Genomic DNA, 25,385 nt, shown 5'->3' with positions numbered 1-25,385 from the left:
GATCTCTAGCTTAATGCACTGAGACACTGAGCTTTATTTTGGCTGTCCCTCCCTGCACTGTGGCCTGGCAACTGCCTGGAGGCAGTAATCTTGAGACAATCATAGGGATTCTCCAGTGGCTCACTTGGTAAAGAACTTGCCTACCAATGAAGAAGATACAAGAGATACAGGTTCGATCCCTGGGTTGGGAAGATCCACTGGAGAAGGAAATGGCGACTCACTCCAGTATTCTTGCCTGAAAAGTTCCATGGATAGAGGTGGATGTGATTATGCACACACGCATAGGGCTTACCTCCTTTGTTTTCATTTTCTGAGGAATCAGTCTTTTATTACCTGTAGTTGGTATCTATTAACAGTTGCTTCATACATTGGGCTGGCCAAAACCTTGTTTGGGCTTTTTGTAAGATGTTATGGAAAAACTTGAAAGAAAGTTTTGGCCAACTCAATACTTGGTTTTCTAGTTGCTTATGGAAGGATAAGTTAGAGACCAATTAATGATACAAATGTTTTTTTCATAATAAGCAAAAGTCAAAACTATTTTCAAATGTCTTATACATTCTGCATTTCCTCAGTACACATTTTGGGAGGTTTTCTGGAGAGATTAAAAATAGCTATTCTGTATATATTTCCCCCCTAGTTCTTAGAATATAAGATTCTTAGTTAATCTTGCTGCTGCTGCTAAGTCGCTTCAGTCGTGTCTGACTCTTTGCGACCCCATGGACTGCAGCCTACCAGGATCCTCCATCCATGGGATTTTCCAGGCAAGAGTACTGGAGTCGGGTGCCATTGTTAATACAAAAGCTAAGTTAATTCTGAGTTAATAAAAAATTCTATAGTATAAAGTTGGTATACTTTATTATATTTAGAACTGTGAATTTTATTCCAGTGAACTGACTTTATTTCCTTAAATTTAGAGTTTAATGTTAAAACCACAATCCTTCCTTTTTCTTCTAGAAGTTTCAACAGTAATACCACATGCATACAACATGTGCTTTACCTTCAAAATCAAAGGGGGATATATCTGTTAGAGAGGTAACAGGCTGCATGGATATAAAATTCTGGAACTATTTTTAATTCTTCCAAACATGAGGTATAAATATCACCACTGATAGAAGAGAACAGAAAATATATTGTGAGATATGAGGACAGAGATTTGGAAGGAAAGGAGTTTTAATCAGCAGAAATTTTATTAAATTCAATATAAGAGGAAAGGATCTAGAAATTGAGCTTAGGCTTGCTAAGTTCAAGATTTAAATACATTACATTGCCTCTTTTAATTATCCTTACAACTTGGTTAAGTAGATGTTATTATTCATATTTTATGGATGAGGAAACTCAGAGTTTACACTTTACAAGGACAGAAAGCTAGTCAGTAGGAAATTCTTTGTACTTTCCACTACTGAATATAGATTAACTAGATAGTATATGAGAAGAGTGGATCAGTAAATGACAGCAATTAGCAGAAGCTAGTGGGAATGCTTGGTGGTGATAACTTTTGGCACCAGAAATAAAATTTCCTACATGTTCCAACAGATTTGCTAGACCATTTCATATCCTCTTCCCTGAAATTTGCAACATCTTCCCCAAAATGCTTTACTTTCAAGGGCTGATTTTGATTCTTTTTTCCCAAGAAAGTAAAAGCATTAGAAGAAACTTTCTGTAAGCATTTAACATCAAAGCAACCCATCAATATTTGAAATTAAAGACTCTTTTTTTCCCCCTGATACAATGTTATCTGTCCACATTCCAGTCAAAGGCTAAGCATTCTACTTGTGTAATGTATCCTGTATGCTTTCACATATTCAATGATTGCTTCTGAAGACATTAATGTTTTCTTTTCACATTAATTTTTTTCTTTATACTCGACCAAATATTTTCAACCAGTATGTACAATCAGAAGCTTTCTTTCATAACTAAAAATAGTTTAATAAGACACACACTACAAATAAGTTTAACAAGAAATTGCTCACAATTTTGTTTTGGTTCCTTCCCTTCTGCTCAAAGCAACTGAGAGGACTATATTTTTTCCTACAATCTCTTCTAGTGCTATAATTCTAGGTGTTTCTAGTATTAATTTCTAATATTTATAGAGTGCCTATTCTATGCTAGACACTGTGCTAAACATTTCTCTCATGCATTATTATATTTAATGCTCACAACATCCTAACAGACATGTACTATTATAATCTTTATCATACAGATAAGAGAAAACTGGGATTTAGAGAATTTAAATAACTTGTCTGCAGTTACCTAGTAAATAGCACAGTAGGATCCAAATCTGACTTCAGAGTTCACATTATTAAAGTGTTACATCATGTACTCTTTAACCTCAATTGAATGCACACTAATGGAGATGAAAGTTTACTATGTCTTTATAGTATTTATATACTTAATATCAATAAATACAAAATTAAATTGTTACAAAACCCACAATAGTTTTTATCGCAATACACAACATAATTCATACTAGTACACATCTTTAAACAAATTTTTGAGTCTACAAACACCTTGGGAAGAATTCTAATTTGGTTCAATATTTTTAGCTAAGGTTTCTGGGAAAAAGATATATTATTTTCTGTTCCTATTTTTAATAAAAATATTAATCTCAAATGGAACATTGTCATTTTACTGTATGACATTACACTGAGAAATCAAAACAGTCATTGAACAATAAGTGTCTATTACATCCCAGTCAGTATGTATATCTTTACACTTACCAAATAGATATTAAATAATCTTCAGAAAAATTTGGAAGAAAAATTGCTTCAAGTTTGTACTGTTAGTCAAGTAGAAATTTGGAGAACCTTCTATTAAGATGACAGGAACTTACACTTGGGATTTTCTTCCGTGAAATAATAAAGCCAATATGATACCAGTTTGACATTTTATTTATACAAAGTATTTAGGGCACTGATTCTCAAAGTTGGCTGAATATTGGATTCACCTGGAGAGTTTAAAAAATACTGAGGCCTATATGCTATTCGTTAAAATTTTGATTTAATCAATATAAGGTAGGGCCTGAGCATTTTTTATTTTAAAACTCTCCTGATGCTTCTAATATGCACCAATTTAAAAAACACTAGCTTAGAGAACTGTTTCATCATTAAAAAGGCTAGTCTTCAGTAGGAATGAATCCTCATGACTTGATTTCAGGGAGTGTACTGTTATTTTAAGTATATAATAGGTATATTTTCCTTGATTAGAAAATATTTTAGGGGAAGAGGTTTTCTGTTTTATTCATCATTTTCTCCTCACATCTTGAAGAATGAAAGGCATATAGCAGTTGCTAAATAAATATCTTTTAAATGAACATATGACTGCCTTCTACTTCTTTCATATTTCTACCTTCTTGTAGATTCATGACAATTAGAATGCAAAAGATGTTTACTGGAAAAAAATGAATGACTGAAGCAGTTGGGGTAAACATTAAAGGCAAACCAAAGTCTTATATATACATATTTTTAAAACACATAGATACATAAATAGATCAAAAGTAGAAAAAGAATATATAAGAGTGCAATATTTAGTAGATGAAAATTAATTCACCAAGCTTCCAAATAGTCTTCACATTCTTACACTTAGAAACAAAAGTAATTATAAACAACTAAAACATCTAGTTCTTTAAGTAACATCAATAAGCATGTGCAGATAAGTTTTTTTTTTAAACAGAATTACAGCTTAATCTTGATGAGCAAATGTCAGTTTTCAAAATTCAAGTAAATACAGTTTTAGCACACATCATGATAACTTTTCCAGATAGCTGTATAAAAAACAAAAGATCATTTCTGGTTAAAATATCTGGTATCATCTACTGTTGTTTGCTCTCAGTTAAGGTCTACTAGTTTCTTAGCAGCTTCACAATGATAAAAACTATTTGGCACCTCCTTATATAATGTTTTATTGAAAAAAAAAAAACCTTATTAATAAATACTTCTTTTATAGTACCTGAATTCTTACATATGGCTTCACTTACCAAAGTTCTAGAAGTAGTACATAATTTTCAATTCAATTAGTATCTTAAACTACGAAACTTTGGTTTTCTTAAAAATAGCATTGGTTGCTTGATTGTAGGTTTGTCACCAAAAAGTGCTGCTTCACTTTCAGAGGTTGGAAATCTTTTCTGATATATTAAGGGATATTCCTTCTGAAACTTAAAAATGGGGTGAAGAATTAGAGGATATTTAACATTATTAACCAAGCTGAAGCCACTGGTCAAGATTTTATAAGAATTCCGTGCTTTTCTCAAACATGTATTTGATAAGTATCCTTTTACTTTATCCTTACTTCTCCCTCCACTTTCTCACATGTGAAAGGTATCTTGTAATATTTCTTGGAGCCCAGTTAGCATTAATGCTCTAGGATTCTCTTCTGGTATTAATTCTCCTAAATTCCAGATGTTCTTTCTTCTCATTGGTAACACCATGAAGGTCACTGGGATCTACTTGGTATATTTCATATTTCTTCAAGTGTCTCAGATCTGGAATTGGACATGCTAGAATCATGTGGCTACAGTGCTTTGATATAGAGCCAAAATTCTAAATGGCAATGATGAGTCACTAAAATTTACATATTATAATCTAAAGTTTATAATTATTTTCCTAAAGCAATCCATGCTATAAATACAAAATACTTGACATAAAGGAGAGTATATGTTATTATTGTTATTATTAATTTCAGGATAGAGTAAAACCAAGCAGGTAGAAATACATAAGTTATATATATATAATCTTTAAAATTCAAAATATTAAAATAAGAAATTAGATTCTAAATGTTTTTAAGTAACAAACAGCAATAACATATTAGAAATATCTATGATTAGGAAATTATTCAATCTCTTACCTGTTTTATTTTTCTCCTTTTCTCCTTTAGAGGCAAACTCTTATTTTTAATAATATTCTCTAAAAGTTCTGCAATTGCAGCTTGAGAGGTAGAAACTTTCTGTTCATCAAACTCCTGAGCACTGATCTGCTTACAGTATGAATATGTTGGCAAAGGAGCAATCACTCCATCTCCAGGATTTTTAATCTGTAAAGAACAAAATGATACAGTCAAATCTATTAATTCAGGTCATGTTCCTATTTGGTAAATAATTCTTTCAATGGAATTTTGTTCATATTATTTTGCCACCAAACATTCAACACTTTAAGAAAACTGTATTATGCAGCAGAGAAGCAATAAGTCAGTAGGGTCTCACTCCCAGTCCTACAATCTACTACAGCTTTATAACCATCAGCAAGTGATTTAAACTTGTCTTGATTTGTCTCATCCATAAAATGGGGATGTACATAAGATATTAATAATGTAAAATCATCATTAGTACCATTAGCCATGGATTTTATTCTTTTAACCGTGAAACAGTAACAACATGATGTTTTAATTCATCTTAAAACACTGCTGCTGCTGCTGCTGCTAAGTCGCTTCAGTCGTGTCCGACTCTGTGCAACCCCATAGATGGCTGCCCACCAGGCTCCTCTGTCCATGGGATTCTCCAGGCAAGAACACTGGAGTGGGTTGCCATTTCCTTCTCCAGTGCATGAAAGTGAAAAGTCAAAGTGAAGTCGCTCAGTCGCTTAAAACACTAATGTTCTGAAATAGTGAAAAGTGTTCTACAATTTTTGAGGTGTAAGAATATGGGCAGGGCCTCTAACATCTGTAGACAAGAGAAAGAAATTGTAGAGGATAGTTATAATCATGGTAAGTTATGGCAACATTAGAATGATATGCATAGGAAGAAACATGAGTATATATGCTGGGCAGTCAAAGACTGAATAGAACTGATGTGTTGCTTTTGGCTGCTTAGATTCCTTTTCTCCTTCCCATTCTACCCCCAACTATCCTTACTTTTTTTTGAATAACAGATTATTCTCTAATCTATGTAGAGTCACTCAGAGTATGGCCCTCTTTCCAACTCAATCACCCTCAACCACTTAAAAAATGTGCATTTAACCTAGACTGGGCCAATATGAGTCCATACCAATAACTTTTCAAATCAAAGGTGAAGGAATGGCTCTTTTCCCCCATGGAATGCAAAGAGCTTCAATGGACCATAGGGCTTCCCTCATAGCTCACTTGGTAAAGAATCTGCCTGCAATGCAGGAGACCCCAGTTTGATTCCTGGGTCAGGAAGATAAACTGGAGAAGGGATAGGCTACCCACTGCAGTATTCTTGGGCTTCCCTTGTGGCTCAGCTGGTAAAGAATCCACCTGCAATGTGGGAGACCTGGGTTTGATCCCTGGTTTGGGAAGATCCCCTGGAGAAGGGAAAGGCTACCCGCTGCAGTATTCTGGCCTGGAGAATTCCATGGACTATATAGTCCATGGGGTCACAAAGAGTCAGACACGACTGAATGACTTTAACTTTAATCAAACATATTCCATCATGTGAAGGAGCCAGTTTTTAACTATAAGACTGAAATGGAAATAAGGGATGAAGGGATGGAAAAGAGTCCTCTGGCTATTTGAATCTCCATATTCTGTCTATATTCCTGACTTTTGGAGGTTATTTACGTGAGCTGAAATAGTTTCCCTTTTTGATAAGGCTAGTTTGAGATGATTTGACATTTGCAATAGAATAATGCAAAGAATTTTAAGACTTACAATACATACATGGCCCTTTCTTAAGTAGTCAAGATGTTTCTCTACTGCAGCCAGTAGGTAAGAAGGCACTTGAAGAATTTCCTGTTGATGGTCCATCAAGAAAGATACTAATCTTGCAGCAAGAAGCTCATCAAGATCTACTTCTTCAGCACAGCGTAACACACTCCGAGAAAAAGTGTGTATCATCTAGAAACATAATAAAAGACATGAATTTAAAAGCTTAAGGTTTTATATAAATTAGATTATCAGTAAATTCTAGGTAGCATTATGCTAACAGATTGAGATAAAGTGATAAGCCAACTTCAGCTTTAAAAATGAGGACAATAACATAACATTAGGAAGAATAAAATGCCAATTCCTTTTGTTTTAGTACTTGTTAAGTAATTCCTTAATATAAATTCCAAATGACTACAGAAGACTTAGCTTTTTCTTTAACTTTGTCACGCTTTTATTAGTAAATACACAGATTCCATTAATACCATATAAATATGGTGCCCCTGAGTTGGGAAGTTCCCCTGGAGAAGCCAGGAAGGGATAGGCTACCGACTCCAGTATTCTTGGGCTTGCCTGGTGGCTCAGATGGTAAAGAATCTGCCCGCAATGTGGGACACCTGGGTTAGGAAAGATCCCTTGGAGGAAGGCATGGCAACCCATTCCAGTATTCTTGCTTGGAGAATCGCCCTGGACAGAAGAGTCTGGCAAATTAAAGTCCCCAGGGTTGTAAAGAGTCAGACATGTCTAAGCACAGTACAGCACAAAGACTGTTAGAGAAGAGTGACTTAGTAAATTGATCCCACAAAAACACAAATAGAAGAATATATAACATATAAATACACGTGGTTACAAGGTTGGCACCATATATCTTTTGAAATTGGAAAATAGTTTTTAATGCTATTCCATCAGTCTTTAAAGACAACTTATGTATTTTTCAGTTCCATCATGATGATCTTCAAATCCTGGGATAAATTTTGGGTTTCAAAACTAATTTACTCTCATTTATATCCATATAAGCCACCAAATACAAGACACATACATGCATGCACCCTTGCACACACTATTTTCCAGTTTCAAAAGATATATGGTGCCAATCTTGTAACCACGTGTGTTTATATGTTATATATTCTATTTGTATTTTTGTGGGATTAATTTAATAAGGCACACATAAACACACACTTCATTCTAAAATAATTTGAATACAGAATTGTATTTTAGGTATTGTGCACATAATAGATGCTGAGCATATTTATTGAACTATTTTTGGTTTTATTTCTACATGTCTGGCAGGATTTTCCTATCTTCTACTAAGGTTCAGTCCTCAGATTTTTATTCTTTTTTTCCTCAGCTTTGTAGAGCTCATTTACTTCCATACCTTCAACTATCACTTTGCAAAACATGTACTTTCAGATCTGATCTTTTTTCACCAGGCTCATGTTTCCAACATGCTAGGATAAATTTCACGTGGATGTCCTATAACCTAACTGAAAAGTGTAAAATCAAAATTATCTTCTTTCTACTCATATCTCTCTAAATATCTTCCCCTACAAACTTCCTTATGCTTTTTAGTGGTGCCACAATCACTGAGAGTAATTCTTTCTCTTTATATTAGGTCTGTTATTATTAAAAAACTGTCCTGAGTGGAAGAATGGAACTTAGCTCCTGATTCCTTGCTACAAGAACATCCTGTAAATTGAAGCTGTGCTCTGAGGAAGTGGCAGTTCTTTATAGACAGAGAGAGAGACACAGAGATAAAGAGAGAAACAGAGGAACATATTAGAGGTACACTTTCAAGAGTTCATTTCCAATGGGGATCTGCATATGAATGCCTCATCCCTCATCTTCATATGGAGCCCAAGACTATTTCACAGAAGTTCTTCCAACTTCCTGCTTACAGTGACAAGCCATCCTAATTCACACAATACATCAAATACAACTTTTCCACTCCCAGAGTATCTGAAACACTCTGACTTACTACACATGAATTTCCCATTAATTCTCTATTTCAAGGGTTACAGTGCCCTTCAGCTTTCAGTAGTGCCTATATCTATCTCCTCTTCTTTCCCCACCAAACAGAATTGGCATGAGGCAATATAATATGGTCTGACAGTCTGACTCATTCTAACATAGAATGAATGAAGAGGCAAAGTCCTCAGACAATACAAAGATCAAGATGTGAAAGTATAAAAGACTGGGCACAAAGGATTAATGTGCATTCTGCTGCACATTAGGGAAGGTTAGACTTTCAAGTCTTTTAAACTCAAGAATCTAGGATTTCAAGACCATGACATCACTTGAATAGTATTCTTAGTTTGGTTTTCTAACTTTTTTTCTCTGCTGGGGATGGGGGAATGGTGGTGGTGGTGGTGGTGGTTTATGATTCAGACTTATTCTTTCCTTAAGAATCAACTTACCAGTGATCTTGTACCCATTGCATCATGAAGTTGGGGCATATCAACATTTTGACTCATTCGAGAAATCATGCGCATTAAAAGTTGAAGCTTTCTACGATTTGGTGGGGGAAGTAACAAACAACATAACTGCAGTGCATCGATGGCAACCCTCTCTAAATGAGGTTGCAGCAAACCTAGGAAAGCAAAGTCACCCCCCAGAAAAAAAAAATCATCAATGACACTAGTTGTTTTAATACTACCATCATATAGTTATATAAGGAAGGCAAAATAATATTTTAATATTATGTTTAACTATTCCATGAAATTTACACATTCTTCAAAAACATGGTAAGATATTCATTATTTTCTTCATAACCCATTGGATTATGAAGGACTGAAAATCTTTCACCAATTATAAACAGTGACTCAGAATAAATGAAATTTAAGGCAAAGAAAAGGAGTGCTTTAGGTAAGTAGAATAAATCTTAGTTATGCCATGACAAGTCTTATACAACAAGAATTTTTTCTTTTGGAGAAAAAAATTAAGCAATTTCAGAGAAGAAAAGCCAGGTAAGCAAAACTGGGTTAGTAAACACTAAAAATTAATATTACATGCATTGAAAGCATCAACCTTACTTTGTGTGCCAGTCAACATAGAAGAAGCTGGAGGTAAAGAGTTTTCTGAAAGTTCTATTGTGCTTTTGCAGAGTCTTTTATTGATTGTGGTACTAGACTCTCCGAGTTCACCTTCCATAGCTGTTTGCACACTGGTGCTGCCTTGTTCAAGATTTGGTTTCATGATAATTTCAGCCACTGGCATATTAATATAACTATTCCTTCTTGTACTACTTCTTAAAAGTAAACTCTGAGATCTACAAAGCTGTTTCGGTTTGCACTTTCCATTATATAACTCCTCTTGGTCTTGAATGGTCAAAGTAGAGGTTCTCTTATAACCAACAGAGAATGGCTTCTGAATACCTTCCTCTGAATGAAGATTCATCAGGGATTCCTGTTTGGTCTCAGACCCTAAAGATTGCATATTATTTTGTCCTTCTATGTTCAGAACAGATTGATGGAAGACACTGGAGACCTCTTTACTTGAACTCCCTGGTAAATCTACAATTCCTTCTAATGAATAGCACCTTGGTTTGATGTTAGAGGATAGAACATGCATTCTACTTAAGCCTATTAAATTATAGCAACTTCCTCCTATTATGTCATTAGCACTGGCTCTTCTGTTTTTAAAATTAACTAGCTGCATTTTCTTATCATATTTTTCTTGAAATCCTTGATCACTTATCTGGAGTCTCTCAGTAGTATCTGATTCTTCTTTTGTTTTGTCTTTATGAAGAAGACTGAGAAGAAGACACTCAGTTGATTTGAAGGAATTCAGATTGTTTAAATGAAGAATTTTTGAAGACTGTGGATCATCTTGGATTTTATGTATCCCTCTGGGTCTATCTGAAACTGTGACGTAGCCACAAACAACTACCAGGAAATGAAACAAAAATTAAGATGCAACTGTATGATAGTGGACAAAAATAAAACAAAAACAATAGCAATATTAAAAAAATAAAGCATCACTATAGTACATATTGTTAGTATAGTACAAATAGCAGCTGCTTAATTCAGAAGCCACTTAAATAGGACACATGCAACATTCAGTTACAAAGTGCAAGACTAGAGGTTTTCCAACTTGTGATGAAAATAATTTTAAAATTTATTTTAACAATCTAATTAAATGGATTGAGTCAAATACATTAAAAATATCTACTTTCAGTCTACAAGTATTAGAAAGCTCTTAATTATAAGACAACTGTAGTTTAAGAAAACATATATATGATTTTTCTCTCAGATACCTGGTACATAGCTCCTAAAACCCAAGGAATTTCCAGAGTGATTGGAGCCTTTTATCCTTCACAATGAGCCTATTTGAGCACGCTTCAGTTTACGCTAATGAGCTGACTTAGGGCTGGCCTGAGTAAAGTTGAGTAAAGAATCTACCTGCAATACAGGAGACCAGGGTTCGATTCCTGGGTTGGGAAGATCCCCTGGAGAAGGAAATGGCAACCCATTCCAGTATTCTTATCTGGAGAACCCCATGGAGAGAGAAGTCTGGCAGGCTACAGTCTATGGGGTTGTAAGAGTTGGACATTACTTAACTACTAAACCACCACCAGTGCTGGCCTTGCTTAGAAGGTTGGAATTTTAGTCCTAACTTAAGGAGACCTGAGTTTGATCCCTGGGTTGGGAAGATTTCCTGGAGAAGGGAATGGCTACCCATTCCAGTATCCTGGCCTGGAGAATTCCATGGACTGTATAGTTCATAGGGTCACAAAGAGTTGGACATGACTGAGCAACTTTCACTTCACTTGACTCTGGTGTTTCCCAGGTGGCACTAAGTGGTAAAAAACCCACCTGCCAATGTAGAAGACTTAAGAGAAATGGGTTCAATCCCTGGGTCGGGAACATTCCCTGGAGAAGGGCATGGCAACTCACTCCAGTATTCTTGCCTGGAGAATCCAATGGACAGAGGAGCTGGACAGGCTAAAGCCCACAGTGTCACAAGAGTCAGACACGACTGAAGTGACTTAGCATGCACACATGCATACCTCCCTGGAGGGGGTTGTAGGGTGGTTGGTGGTGGTGATGGAGATCAAACTTAATCAACAATGACCAATGATTTAATCAACCATGTCTATGTAGTGAAACCTCAAATTAAAATGGAAACAACACAGCTATGGGAGCTTACCAGTTGGTAAATACATGGACAAACTTGGGAGAGTGACATTTCTGAAGAGAACATAGAAGCTCTGCACAGCCCTTACCCCCCTTTCTTGCCCTATAACTCTCTTCTACTTGGCTACTCCTGACTTATACACTTTATAATAAACTGGTGATCATTAGGTAAAGCACTTTCCAGAGTTCTGAAAACTATCACAGTGAATTATTAAACCTCAGGGGGGTTGTGGGAATCCCTGGGTTTGGTAATTAGCCAGGGAGAAGGGCTATTAAACCTGAGGACCCCATTTGCAGCTCCTGTATGAAGTGAGGACAGTCTTGATGAACTGAGTCCTTAATCTGTGGGGTCTAAGCTAGTCCTGGGTAGTTAGTATCCAAGTTGAAAAACTTTGCCCTCAACTTTTGGGGTCTGGGTTAACTGGGTAGTTTCAGAAATGAACTGAATTGCAAGACATTATTGGTGTAGAGAATTGGTGTTAGAATGGTATATTTGAATGACTGGAAAACATAACAGCAACCAGAATATTTCTGAGTTTTAAAATAATTTATAGCCTGTCACTTTCATATGTATCTTTTTTCATACAGATCTTTTAAATTATGGGGGACCTGGAAACCAGTAAAATAAATTAAATAATAAGGAAAAATCTATACATACCCAAAATGTTCACAAATAATTCATAATATTCAAAGGTAAGTAGAGGTTCAGGGAGATCTAGAAAATAATCTGCAATTGTTCTGAATACATCTCGCTCAAATCCAATATAAGTTGGATTATTCATATCATTACTTCTTGGCCCTAAGTGGAAGGTAAAAAAAAAGTGAAACATATTTCTTTTAAATATAATTTTTAAAGATACTTATAAAAAGCCTAAAGCCTGTATTTATTTCATGAAGGATCTATGCTTAACAACAAATTCTGTCATAATTCAAAAATTTAAAAGGTTGTGCATATCTCATGCCTTCTCACTATCTTTTCACTAGAAATCACTGCACTTATTAATATTTTGTTTAGTTTTAATATTTATATGACTGAAAAATTTGAAATATATTTTAAAAGCATCGGGGAAGTTTATTTTAATGGAATTTTATCACAATTCATTTTATATAGCACAGAATATTTAGATATTGCAAATAACTTTTTCAAATTGTCTTTTGCAAATTTATATTTTCATGATTAAATTTTGCCTGATATAAAGCATACTCTGAATGAATTTAAATACTGTCATTACATTGCTGTTCAATTAGCTTAACGTTATTGAAATAATTATGCCTACTTATTGGTATTTTCCTCAGGAAATTCTGATCTCATGTTATAGATGAAGAAACTGAAGCTCAGAGCCACTTGCTCAAGAGGCAAGAGACTTTGATGGCAAAGCTAAAATTAGAACTCAGAGGTCTGTAAGAGCAAGTCATAGGACCTTGAGACTCAACAGCATTTAAAGTGCGGTCCATGGACTACATAATCAGAAACATCAGTGTGCCTATTAAAAGCATAATCTCTTCTATACAGTACAGAATCTATCAGAATTCCAATGCAGCTAGGAATTATTGATCTAGAAATTTTTGCTATTTGTTTACTAATTTAGTAGCTTCCAAATATTGATCTGGGCATCTTTACTAGAAGAATCTTCTGAGATATGATTTAAAAAAAAAATCCTGACATATTCAATCAGTTGAACCTGAATTTTTGGTGAGTATCTCTAGTGACTGTGATATGCACTAAGATTTGAGAGTTACTCTACTATCTTTCAAGGTAACACACACATATACACACTTAATAGTTTAAAGGCTAACGGTGGCTTTATGTGGAACAAAACAGTTTTTATAAGGAGGATATGAGATATATTCTTAATATGTAGAATAAAAATTTTGATAATCATTACAAGTTTTTTAAGATAGAAAATTCTTTACTGGAATTAAACATATAAAATTTACAGTTAGAGAATCTAGGTTTGAATATATAGCTCCTCATGTATTAGAAAAAAGGCAAAGTTTTCTTTTCTAGAAAAAAATTGGGAATAGTATCTTGATCACTGATTCTTGTATGTCATAGGATTACTGTGCAGGAATAAATAACAAACATGTTAAATCAAAGTCTTAATATTGCCTCTGGCTAGACATATTGTTGTTAAACTGGAATCCAGTAAGTTGCATCTTTGGTATCACTTATGCATAACATGGACTGGGAAGCAAAAGAAACAAAACCTTAAAGATGAGGTATCAGAGAAATCCCTGGAATATTTGAGTTACTATCTATGAAGCAAGGTATGAGAGAGAAAGGCAGGTAGGCAGGGGAAGGTAGAAAGAGAATTTCAAAAATCTTATGTTTCTGTTCAAGATCTTTACCTTGATTTGATAAATAAAATTTTTCTGTATCTAATATTATTTACTTTATTGCTATTCTGTTATTTTGTCATATTGACACCCAGTGGACAATAAGGGAATATATACTTATTTTGAACATTAATAAAATACAAATTTTATAAGACCTAGAAAATTACCTCTGTAATGTAATTATTAAAATATAATTTTACTTTTGATGATGTGTGCATACACCTCTGTACACATTTTTAAAACTGACTTTTGAGAGCAATTAGTGTTTTGTACTTGAACAGGGCCTTAAATTATAAAAATCAATCATCATTGACCAGTATGGGAAAAGCTTGAAGAACAAAACATTAAAAAATTATCTAATTTAGTGAAGATCATTCTTTTTGATAAACATAAAAGTCTCATTAATATATCCTATGGAGAAGAAGCGTATCATGAAACATCTGAATGCTGAAGCTCTGTACAATGGCCAGGGGAATGAAGTGGGTTTTATAGACTTCATTTCTAATTGAAGCTTTATATTTACAAGCTGCTTTACTTATAAGTTGTGACCAACCTAGATAGCATATTCAAAAGCAGAGACATTACTTTGCCAACAAAGGTTCGTCTAGTCAAGGCTATGGTTTTTCCTGTGCTCATGTATGGATGTGAGAGTTGGATTGTGAAGAAGGCTGAGCGCTGAAAAATTGATGCTTTTGAACTGTGGTGTTGGAGAAGACTCTTGAGAGTCCCCTGGACTGCAAGGAGATCCAACCAGTCCATTCTGAAGGAGATCAGCCCTGGAATTTCTTTGGAAGGAATGATGCTAAAGCTGAAACTCCAGTACTTTGGCCACCTCTTGTGAATAGTTGACTCACTGGAAAAGACTGTGATGCTGGGAGGGATTGGGGGCAGGAGGAGAAGGGGACGACAGAGGATGAGACAGCTGGATGGCATCACTGACTTGATGGACGTGAGTCTGGGTGAACTCCGGGAGTTGGTGATGGACAGGGAGGCCTGGCGTGCTGCGATTCATGGGGTCGCAAAGAGTCGGACACGACTGAGCGACTGAACTGAACTTACTTATAAGTTGCTATTTGAACCCCCTGGACTCATGAGACAATTGATGTTGATTATATCTAAAAATCATTTTTGAGATCTTCTAGCCTGTGAATTTATGATCTATGAAAACTGAGTCATAAATGATTAGCTTGGATTATAAAATCATTATCTGCAGAGAAAAAGTGCTCTATAACCCAATCCATATGTAATGAAATGTAATCAGTTCTACTAGATCTTCATTTAAACATCAACAGAAATGATATAGTTCAATTTTATCATGACTTTCATGAATTAAAATAATCCCTTGGCTCTTATTAAATACTATCAATATAATACATACACATATCACACATATACCGTTTGTTTACTTACAATTTGCTAGGCACTTCATGGCAGATAGTACCCAGTGAGGAAGATCATCTACACAAAAATTAATATCATTTAATTATATAATTATTGTAATAGTATATTTAAAACTTCACACTTGCTACATAATTATACATATATTTATATATATGTATATGTACTACCAGAATTAAAATTGATTACATATTTAATAATATATAGGGCCATATAGTATTTTAAAATACAAGTTTAAAAGTTAGCTATGCTTCTTGAATATTACTGATTTGAGTGAAACCTATGACAGAAAAAGCTATATTTTATTAATTATATTTTATAAAATATAAAAATTATATAAAATATAATATATATTAATATATAAATCTATTAATAAAATATAATTGATTAAAATACATTTTACTATTAAGGTGATTTCAAAGCAAGGCTTGCTTAAAATCTTTCAACTGCTACTAAGTGAAATATGATGCATAAGTGTTACAGTTTTTTGACACAAACACAAAAACCACACATACATTTCACTTGAAAAGTTAATAATCATAAATAGAAAGCTTAGATGAGAGCATACACTCAAGTTATTTCAGGTAATGAAAGATGGGACTGATCCAAAGCTGGATGCATATACAACATAGCTCCTAGTTTTCAGCATTTACTTTTTGTTCTTATGATTAAAATCTCAAAAGTTCTTGCCCACAGAAAGAATCTCAAAGTAATGCATGTCAGTTAATTCTACAGCCAGCAACTGATTATTAGGAAAAAAGAAAAGAGCCAACATTTTGAGTAAATTTATTAATACACTTCCTATAATGTAAATTTTCCAATGCAACTGGCTTGATTTCCCTGATTTTCTTTATATTTGAAACCAATACATTATATAAAATACATACAATATAAAGCCAGTATTCTTTTAAATATGGTTCTTAAGTTTGGACTTATTTTATTTTGTGTTACTTTGGTTTTGCATGTGTCTTGACCCCTTTAAATCTGTATGTAACTTGTCATGTAAGCTCCAGAAAGGAATGGACCATTTTTCTCTTAATCATCACTAATCTTTAGCACAATGCCCAGCACATTGTAGGTCCTCAATAAAATGTGGTTAAACAATAGTTTCAACTATATTTGCATACTCTTTGGATGCTTACTCTGCCATTAAAAAAATTCATGCAAGAATCCACCTTAAGAGCTAAAGCAATAGTGTGAATAATATTCATTTAAAAATTATTTCGAAATGATTATCAAAGCACCTCTGATTAAACAGTAGTCTCCCTGATGTTCTCTCAGTTGAAGCATTCTACTTTATGTATTTTGGTCTTTCTTTATCCTCACTATAGCTGCAGCCTTTTTCAGCAAGTTTAAAATGATTCCAACTTCTTTTATTGATACCAACCTGATTTGTCTTGCAGTATAACTACTCCGTGTTTACTTGTATTGGTCATGTTGTACATTATATACTGAGGAATTACTTGTTTGGGATTTATGACTTCTTCTAGGGAGGATACACCTAGAACGGTTTGCAGGCTAAATAGAAGAAAGAATACAAGCTTTTTTTTTTCTCCATAAAATAGGTGGAATAGAAATACGAGAGTATGAATAGAAAACAGACAAAGCTTTCAGAATATTTTTCTTAAATCGAACCTCTAAGGCTTATATTTAGTATCTACTTTAAAGTATATTTATCTTTATAACCTTTGAAGGATACCAACATAGACCCCAAACTATAGCTACAACTTTGAGTCAAAGAAAAAGCAAATCATAGTCAAACCATTCTACTTCTCCTATACCAGAACAATAAATACAAAAGTATTTATTAAGAAACACATGTACAGGTGAAATCCTAAGTGTTGAGAATTAATCTGCTCTTCTTCAACTGAGCATCTTGATGAAAATAACAAAATAATATCCTTAACACCCCCAGGAACTTGGTCATAGCTTAGTTTTAGCTTACTAGATCAGAATAACATATCTCCAAACTTCTTCAACATCTTTCTGGCTTATTTCTCTGTTTTCAGCTAAATTTTCTTGATCTTCCTCGATTATTTCACAGTTCATTTTCTCTGAATTTTCCTGAAAAAAGAATTACTTTGGTTTAATATGATATGCTCAAATTTTAGAAATAATGAACTGATACTACTTCTAATATTTAGTAATTCTATTAGTATCAGTCTACTGTGGAGCTGTAAAGGTGTCACTTGAAGAAATAATACAATATTTGGGGCTTCCCAGGTGGTACTAGTTGTAAAGAAACTGCCTGCCAATGCAGGAGACTTAAGAGACCCCTGGATTGGGGAGATCTCCTGGAGAAGGAAATGGCAACCCACTCCAGTATTCTTCCCTGGAGAATCTCACAGACAGAGGAGCCTGGTGGACTATAGTCCATGAGGTTGCAAAGAGTTGGATATGAGTGAAGCAATTTAGCACTTGGCATGTGCCGTAATAGAGCTTTTGGTTTTGTATCTGCCCCCACTACTGTCAAATTAATTTAAAATACGTGCTTAAATTATACAAATAGTATTTCAAGTATGTCTCACTATAATTTTTATTATTATTTGAGTTCCAAACAAATTTACATGTATACACTTAGAATATAATATAGCTAAGTGATTCCAAGCATTGGCTTCAAATCTTAAAGAATCATTTACTTTTAATTATTCTATTGATATTATTAAGCACACAGTAATTATATTTAAACAAGTGATTAGTAAAAAAGATGTTTTTACCTGAGAGAAATGTAGTCCATGTTTTTTAGGGGTTCTTCGAGATAAGTTTCGCAATTTAAAAATACTATCTTTATCTTTGGAAAAATTCTCTATGTTGTTTTTTCTCAATTCTGGATGCCTTCGTGGAAGAGTTTTAAGTGGAGAACTTGTAGGAAATCTGGTTTAAGAATATGCAATTAAATAATGTGAGATAATGAACTTTTAGTGCCTATTTATCTTAGTGCCTATTTATCTTTTGAATTGTGGTTCTGGGAGAAGACTCTTTAGAGTGCCTTGGATTGCAAGGAGATCAAAAAAGTCAATCCTAAAGAAAATCAACCCTGAATATTCACTGGAAGGACTGATGCTGAAGCTGAAGCTCCAATACTTTGGCCACCTGATGCGAAGAGCTGATTCACTGGAAAAGACCCTGATGCTGGGAAAGATTGGGAGTGGGTGCTGGTGGGGAGTGGGACAGAGGATGAGACAGTTGGATAGCATCACTAACTCAATGGACATGAGCTTGAGCAAAATCTGGGAGACGGTGAAGGACAGGGAAGCCTGGCGTGCTGCAGTTCACGGGTCTCAAAGAGTTGGACGTGACTTAGCAACTGACCAACAACAAAAATCTTAAAAATAACTCAAAAACACTGGGTTTAATTTATCAAGGAATGAATATTCTACATAAATTAATTTTCTCATTAAGCCTTTAAATTTTTTTAATAGTTTCCTGATATCATGAGTAAACTGTATATTTTAACTTTATTCCTGTATAATTCAGTGTTATTATTAGGACTAATTCTTTAGGAGAGGTATGACTTACATACAAAACAGTTCTAGAAAGTTACATTTTCTAAATTTCTCTTATTAGTTATCTAATTTGTATATATTTTCTGTCCTTTGTGACTTCAATTTTCAGAACTCTGTTGTTCCTTTTGATTATAATGCTTTTCCTCCCTTCAATTTAATATAAAATATTTCAAAGATACAAACAAATACAGGGTGTTTTTATAAAATAACATCCACATAGGTGACCATCAACAAATGCAACTGTTAACATTTTAACAAGACTTCTTAAACCAATTCATAGTTTTATTATCACTGTAAAAGGCCTAGAGGTAGAGAGATTAAGAGTTTTACAGAATTTCAGGTAAGAGAGAACAACAGTCTAATGAAAAAAATATCATGAAGACAAGCAGACAGATCAGAGCGTACTGAGGCAGCATGATATACATGGTTTGATAATTACCTCATATTTAAAGAGAAGGGAAAGAATGAAAGCAACTACAGGAAAGATTGCCATTCATTCAGATATGGACGACTGAAGTGACTCAGCAATAGCAAAAAACAAAAATGGATGTAAGAGGTCAAAAGTTAGCTTAGGAGATGATAGTGATTTTTCATATGCTATATGATATGTGAAGTGCCTGTCTAACAGGCAAAAAGTGAGTCCTAAAGCTCAGGAGCGATATTTGGGTTGGAGACTTGAAAGTCATTAAGACATGGCGTGAAAGCAGAGACATAGTAGGAGACTGTCCAGGGAGAGAGGTGAAGTATAGACAAGCCTAGGACCTTGAGGACAGTAAAAGCTAAAGGATGAGTGCAGCAGAGAAACTCAAATGGTGACTGATGAGTAGCACAGAGAGGAAGGATTTACAGAGTTTTATACAAAGTATTTATATATTTGTTACTGTAGTTTACTTGTGTGACATAAACCATCTTTGACACAAAGGCAAAAATCTATTTCTACATTTCATTTGAAAAGTACTAATTTTGTAGAGTAAAAAACCACGTGTATTAGAATCCAAAGATCTAATTTAAGGGATATATAATCAAGAACTCTGGGTGCATGAGAGAAAACTCAATTATGCAGACCCAATTATGCAGGAGTCAGAAAGGTCTCCTGACCTCAAGGTGGGCTACAATATAGATGACATGAGAAGAAATGTATTCACTAGTCTGATGAATGTGTACATGAGCATATTTCAGACTGAAGGAATAAGATTTGCTGATGCATGGTCTCTACCTTTTCACCTGTAAAAATGAGTTAATATCTACCCTGTTTAGCTATTCTAGGGATTAAATAAGGAAAACATATAACTCATAAAGTAAGGCTGCTAGTACATGATAAATGCTTATTTTTTTTTCAAATTGTGTTATATTTCTTTTTTTAGTTATTATATAAGCTTGCTATTATTTATCTCATCATATGTATTCTTAGATTGTATATTATATGTCTATTGAAGGGAAGAACCTGTGAGAATTTATAATTCTTAAATCTATGAAACTAAATGTTGATAATGTTCTGTCCTTCACATGTTACAGAGCTTTCAGAAGATGTTAAAGTTACAGTATCTCCTCCTTTCCTCACAACTTTGTTTTATTATATATACTATTTATCATTATAAGGTTTGAATTGTGCAGGAATTAGTTTTAAAGGACTTTAACTTCTAAGTGGTTTCAATTGAACTAAGAGCAATAGTTTTCTAAAGAAAATATTACTTCTTCTAAAGAGGCTGCTGTTTTAGTAACCATATAATAGAAGCAGAGTGAAACTTTATGGTTAAGTAATTCAGTTTTGCAGTTATTTCTTTGTTTAATACCTGAATAGCTGACTGTTGTCATCAAGATTTTCTGTCCCCCATTTGCCTTTGATATCTTCAATTACATGATTCTTAAGAAATTTTCTCAATAGCTGGATAGTCTGTTGCCTTGTAACTTCAGGACCAAAATTGCTATTAGTTCTTAATAGGTCATAAAGCCAGTCCACTGCTTCTCCTGCTGTAAAACAGTTGCCATATTTTTTGAAGTGTTGCCTATGTTTTCTTAGGGGCATTCCCACTCGAAAAGATGTGGTAATTTCATTCCACTGCAAAATGAAAAAAAAAAATTAAAAATCCACTCATTCCTTTCACATATTATCAAATCATTGAAATTCATGAAGAAATCACTTGTCTTATTTGTGCTAAAATCTTTTTACATCTCATACTAATTTCTTATTATTAGTTACAGTGTTACAAGAATATTTTTATGTGATGGTTTTTGACTAAAAGTACTTCATTGGCTGATTGGCTTACTTAGGAAACCTAAGAATAATGGAGAACTGTAATGGACCTGCTTTTAGTCCTCAACAGAGAAAGCATTTATTCCTGTTTCTACAACTTCAACTAATATTAATGATATGATAGTAGCATTTGTGTCAGACATTATGCATTGCATTCATTACTTCACTTTAATTCTCACAATTCAATGAATGGGTACTATTATTATCCCATTTTCAGATATGGATTATGAAGTACTGAGATATTTAATAACTTGACCAAGGTCACACAGCTGAAAACTCTAGAACCTGCACTCATAACTAAGCAGGCCAAACAAAACTTATGGCAGGCAGTAGTTTTACTGGTAAAATACCTCTAGTATTAAAAAAAAGTTTATATATTTACTAGTGAAGATTCCAATAATGAACATAACAGATGGAGTAAATTAAAATTTAAGTCTATTATTTGTTTGACACTGTGATATATTTATATTTTAAAAAGATAATCACACTCTCAGAAATCTTTTTCAAATTACCCAACCTTTTGGGTTTGTGTCAGGTCTAAGAGTGGTGGTATAGAAGGTGGTGGTGATAAACATTTTTTTTTTGGAATACAACTGCTTTACAACCTTGTGTCAGTTTCTCTGTACAGTGAAGTGAATCAGCTATGTGTATGCATATATGTCTTCCCTCCTGGACTTTCCTCCCACCTGTCCCCTATACCACCCATCTAGATCAACACAGCACCAAGCTGAGCTCCCTGTGTTATACAGCAGGTTCCCATTAGCTATCTATTTTACACATGGTAGTTGGGTTTCCCAGGTGGCTCAGTGGTAAAAGAATCCGCCTGCCAATGCAGGAGATGCAAGTTCAATCCCTGGGTCGGGAAGATCCCCTGGAGGAGGAAATGGCAACGTACTCCAGTATTCTTGCCTTGACAAAGCCTAAAGGGTTATTCTTGCCTTGACAAAGCCTAAAGGGTTAGACATGACTGAGCACGCCCATGTGTATAATATACATATATATATATGTTAATCCTAATTTCCCAATTCTTCCTACCCTCCCTTTGTCCACACCTCCATTCTCTATGTCTGTGTCTCTATTCCTGCGCCAGAAATAGGCTTCCTCTGTATCATTTTTTCTAGATTCTACACATATGGGTTAATATAATAATATTTGTTTTTCTCACAGACAGCTCATAGAGCTCAATATCAAAAAACAAACAACCCAAGTCAAAACATGGGTGGAAAGCCTAAAAAGACATTTCTTCAAAGAAGACATACAGATGGCCAATAAACACATGAAAATATGCTCAGTGAAAATGGGCTTCCCTTGTGGCTCAGGTGGTAAACAATCTGCCTGCAAAGTAGGAGACCCAGGTTCAAACCCTGGGGCGGGAAGATCCCCTGGAGAAGAATACATAGAGATGGCCCATGAACACATGAAAATATGCTCAACTTTACTAATTATTAGAGAAATGCAAATCAAAACTACAATAAGGTATCACCTCAAACCATCAGAATGGCCATCATCAAAAAAATCTACAAACAATAAATGCAGGTGAAGGTGTGGAGAAAAGGAAACCTCTTGTACTGTTGGTGGAAATATAAACTGATACAGCCAAGTGGAGAACAGTATGGAGATTCCTTCAAAAACTAAAAATAAAACTACCGTATGACCCAGCAATCTCACCATTGGGCAGATGCTCTGAGAAAACCATAATTCAAAATGACACATGTACTCCAATATTCATTGCCACACTATATTCAATAGCCAGGACATGGAAACAACCCAAATGTTCCATGACAGATGAAAGAATAAATAAGATGTGGTACATAGATAAAACAGAACGTATAGCTTTTTAATTGAAAAAAATCCTACATTAGAGGTGAAGAAATCTGATCTGTAAGTCCAACTATGTTAGTACTTGCTATCCTACCACTTCTCTAACCTATGTGGTCCCAACATCATAGCACAAAATTTAAGAGCTGAAAGAAAACACAATAACTGTATTCTTTTCTTTATACACCTCCAGATTTCATATATTATTCAAGAAACTTACACTGAGCTGCAGTTTCTACGGGGGAGCCTGGTGGGCTGCTGTCTATGGGGTCGCACTGAGTCGGATACGACTAAAGTGACTTAGCAGCAGCAGCAGCAGCAGCATTCTACAGATAACAACACACTTTCACCTACAGTAACATCTACTCTGGACAACTCTCAGCTCTACTTTACCAGTGGGGAAACTGATGCTTACACAAGTGATCCTCCTAATGTCACATAACCAGTGGCACAGTATCCTCGTGGATTGATGATCCAAATACACAAGACGCTGTGTGCAAGTACAAATCCTGTGACTACAAACAGTGGCTCCTGATGGGTACTTAAAATATTCTGAGTTTTAGCTGTTAGAAATAGCTGTTATTGAGTTGTATTCAGTCGATACATCCTGTATTTAATTCCACAAGACTGGCAAAATTAAGCTGTTACAATCTGATCCTACAAAACACTGGAACACGTTCTGCTGCTGCTAAGTCGCTTCAGTCGTGTCCGACTCTGTGCGACCCCATAGACGGCAGCCCGCTAGGCTCCTCTGTCCCTGGGATTCTCCAGGCAAGAATACTGGAGCGGGTTGCCATTTCCTTCTCCAATGCATGAAAGTGAAAAGTGAAAGTGAAGTCGCTCAGTCATGCCCGACTCTTAGCGACCCCATGGACTGCAGCCTACCAGGCTCCTCCGTCCATGGGATTTTCCAGGCAAAAGTACTGTCGTGGGTTGCCATTGCCTTCCCCTAAAATCCTGTTGGGGGTAGGAAATATGGCGTGAGGAGCGTCTAAACTCAGACTAATCTAAGTCATTCCAGGGGACGCCGAAAACACCAAGAACAGAGTCACTTAAGAAGTTGGGTCGATGCGCCTACCCCAGGAACCTGGAGCAAAGAAAGGAGGAGGGCAGACTCTCAAAGGAGGGGGACAATCGTGTCCTGCAAAGATCCGCGATACTCGAGAACTCCCCTCATCCTCCTCTTCAGCGATCTCCTGGGCTCTGGCGCCCATCCCTCCGCCCTAGGAAAAACTATGAACCTTCTCACGTAAAACCGGCCATCACCCCGCTGGCCAGTCTCGTCGTTCGCGCTGTCTTACCAGCTTAGTGGCCCGATAAGGGCCTGGAGGCACATCCCGATTCTCCATTCCGCCCACCAGGCCCACGGGTCCCTCAGCGCCCAGTGCCCGGCATGGAAGCGGAAGGCGACCCTCAGACCCCGATTCCCGGGCGGTGACACAGATCCCCACAACCGTCGACCCCGCCGTTGATTTGAATACCGCCGAGGGCTGCGCTGATTGGCTGAGCTGCCTGGCCACGTGACGCACCGCCCTGGCCCAGCCGCAGGGGGCGTGGGCTGTGGACTCGCTCCAGGCTGCGGCGCAGGCGGGCCTGTCTGAGGAAAGCTGATCTTCTCCCTCCCAGGGGGGTGAGACGGTCTCCTTACCTCACCTGGCTTCTCTGAAGTTGCTTGTCTGTCTTGCGGTCGTTGGCGAGGCGGAGTCATGCTTCCACACTCAGAACTGGTGAGGCGGTTTATTCCCCTACAGGATGTTTGGAGCCCAGCATTTGGCTTAAAGGAATTTGAAATTTGAAAAGAAAAAACCGAACAAACACAAGCCTTTTCTGCCTGGTCCCGCAGGGTCTCAAGCATTTGGTTAGCAAGAGAAACAAACCTGGGGCGTAGCTTTCGCGCGACTGACTGCTTGGTTTTGGTTTTAGGAAGCTTCCTGGGTATAAGGGACCACAATTCCATCCTCCCCAGTGCTGAAATGTAAGTTAACCCCCCTTCCCCCGGTTAATTGGGTAGTAAAATGGAGCTTAGTAGTTTTCCATCAGTATACTACTTGTGACAGGTGATGCAAAACTTGCCAAATTGCTTCCCTTAAAATCTATCTCATCAGACGAGAATCCTGGCTTTATTTAAATCATGGATATACAGAAACTAAAGTTCCCAGCACTTGCTCAGAATCTCAGGTCCTGCTGGCAGATCTCAGACTTCTTACTGTAATAAACGTTCTATCGCCAGTTTGAAGCTGTTTTGGTGGTGGGAGTCCCTTAGTTCAGACACTGAGAAATTACCTGAGTGAATTGAAGCCGTGGAAGAATTAATTTGGAAATTAAACAACAATTTGAAAGGATGGACTA

The 25,385-nt window shown here is 35.7% G+C and overlaps 1 protein-coding gene and 1 long non-coding RNA gene across 5 annotated transcripts in view; one reads left to right on the top strand and one right to left on the bottom strand.

The window, feature by feature from the left end:
* Positions 1-6,734, top strand: part of LOC133244435 (uncharacterized) — a 34,016-nt gene extending 27,282 nt beyond the window's left edge. Inside the window, exon 3 of the long non-coding RNA XR_009735404.1 lies at positions 6,648-6,734. This is a non-coding gene — a long non-coding RNA (uncharacterized LOC133244435). The remainder of the gene's footprint in view (positions 1-6,647) is intronic.
* Positions 2,355-24,650, bottom strand: DEPDC1 (DEP domain containing 1). 4 transcript variants are annotated; one of them, XM_061411624.1, is made up of 12 exons: positions 24,338-24,637; positions 20,758-21,023; positions 18,176-18,332; positions 17,404-17,522; positions 16,846-16,976; positions 15,471-15,518; positions 12,382-12,522; positions 9,621-10,472; positions 9,006-9,178; positions 6,598-6,783; positions 4,840-5,025; positions 2,355-4,150 (listed from the first exon to the last, which is right to left on the bottom strand). In XM_061411624.1, the coding sequence occupies exons 1-12, from the start codon at positions 24,383-24,385 to the stop codon at positions 4,010-4,012; spliced, it is 2,448 nt and encodes an 815-aa protein (XP_061267608.1). In that variant the 5' UTR covers positions 24,386-24,637; the 3' UTR covers positions 2,355-4,009. The 4 variants fall into 4 exon arrangements, with proteins under 4 accessions (XP_061267608.1, XP_061267609.1, XP_061267611.1 ...); XM_061411625.1 differs by having other exon boundaries at positions 6,607-6,783; positions 24,338-24,551; XM_061411627.1 differs by lacking the exon at positions 9,621-10,472 and having other exon boundaries at positions 6,607-6,783; positions 24,338-24,548.
* Positions 24,651-25,385: the final 735 nt, after the last annotated feature.

The sequence above is a fragment of the Bos javanicus genome, chromosome 3, assembly GCF_032452875.1.
Source record: "Bos javanicus breed banteng chromosome 3, ARS-OSU_banteng_1.0, whole genome shotgun sequence".
In the NCBI taxonomy this organism is placed as follows: domain Eukaryota; kingdom Metazoa; phylum Chordata; class Mammalia; order Artiodactyla; family Bovidae; genus Bos; species Bos javanicus.
This window is presented reverse-complemented; position numbering and strand designations above follow the sequence as displayed.

Coding starts and splice junctions, on each gene's coding strand:
- DEPDC1 (XM_061411624.1), bottom strand. CDS start 24,385: ATGGAGAATCGGGATGTGCCTCCAGGCCCTTATCGGGCCACTAAGCTG. Junction 18,333..20,757: donor GACAACAGTCAGCTATTCAG/GTATTAAACAAA, acceptor TTCTTAAACCAG/ATTTCCTACAAGTTCTCCAC. Junction 16,977..17,403: donor AGATATGTTATTCTGATCTA/GTAAGCTAAAAC, acceptor TCTTCTATTTAG/CCTGCAAACCGTTCTAGGTG.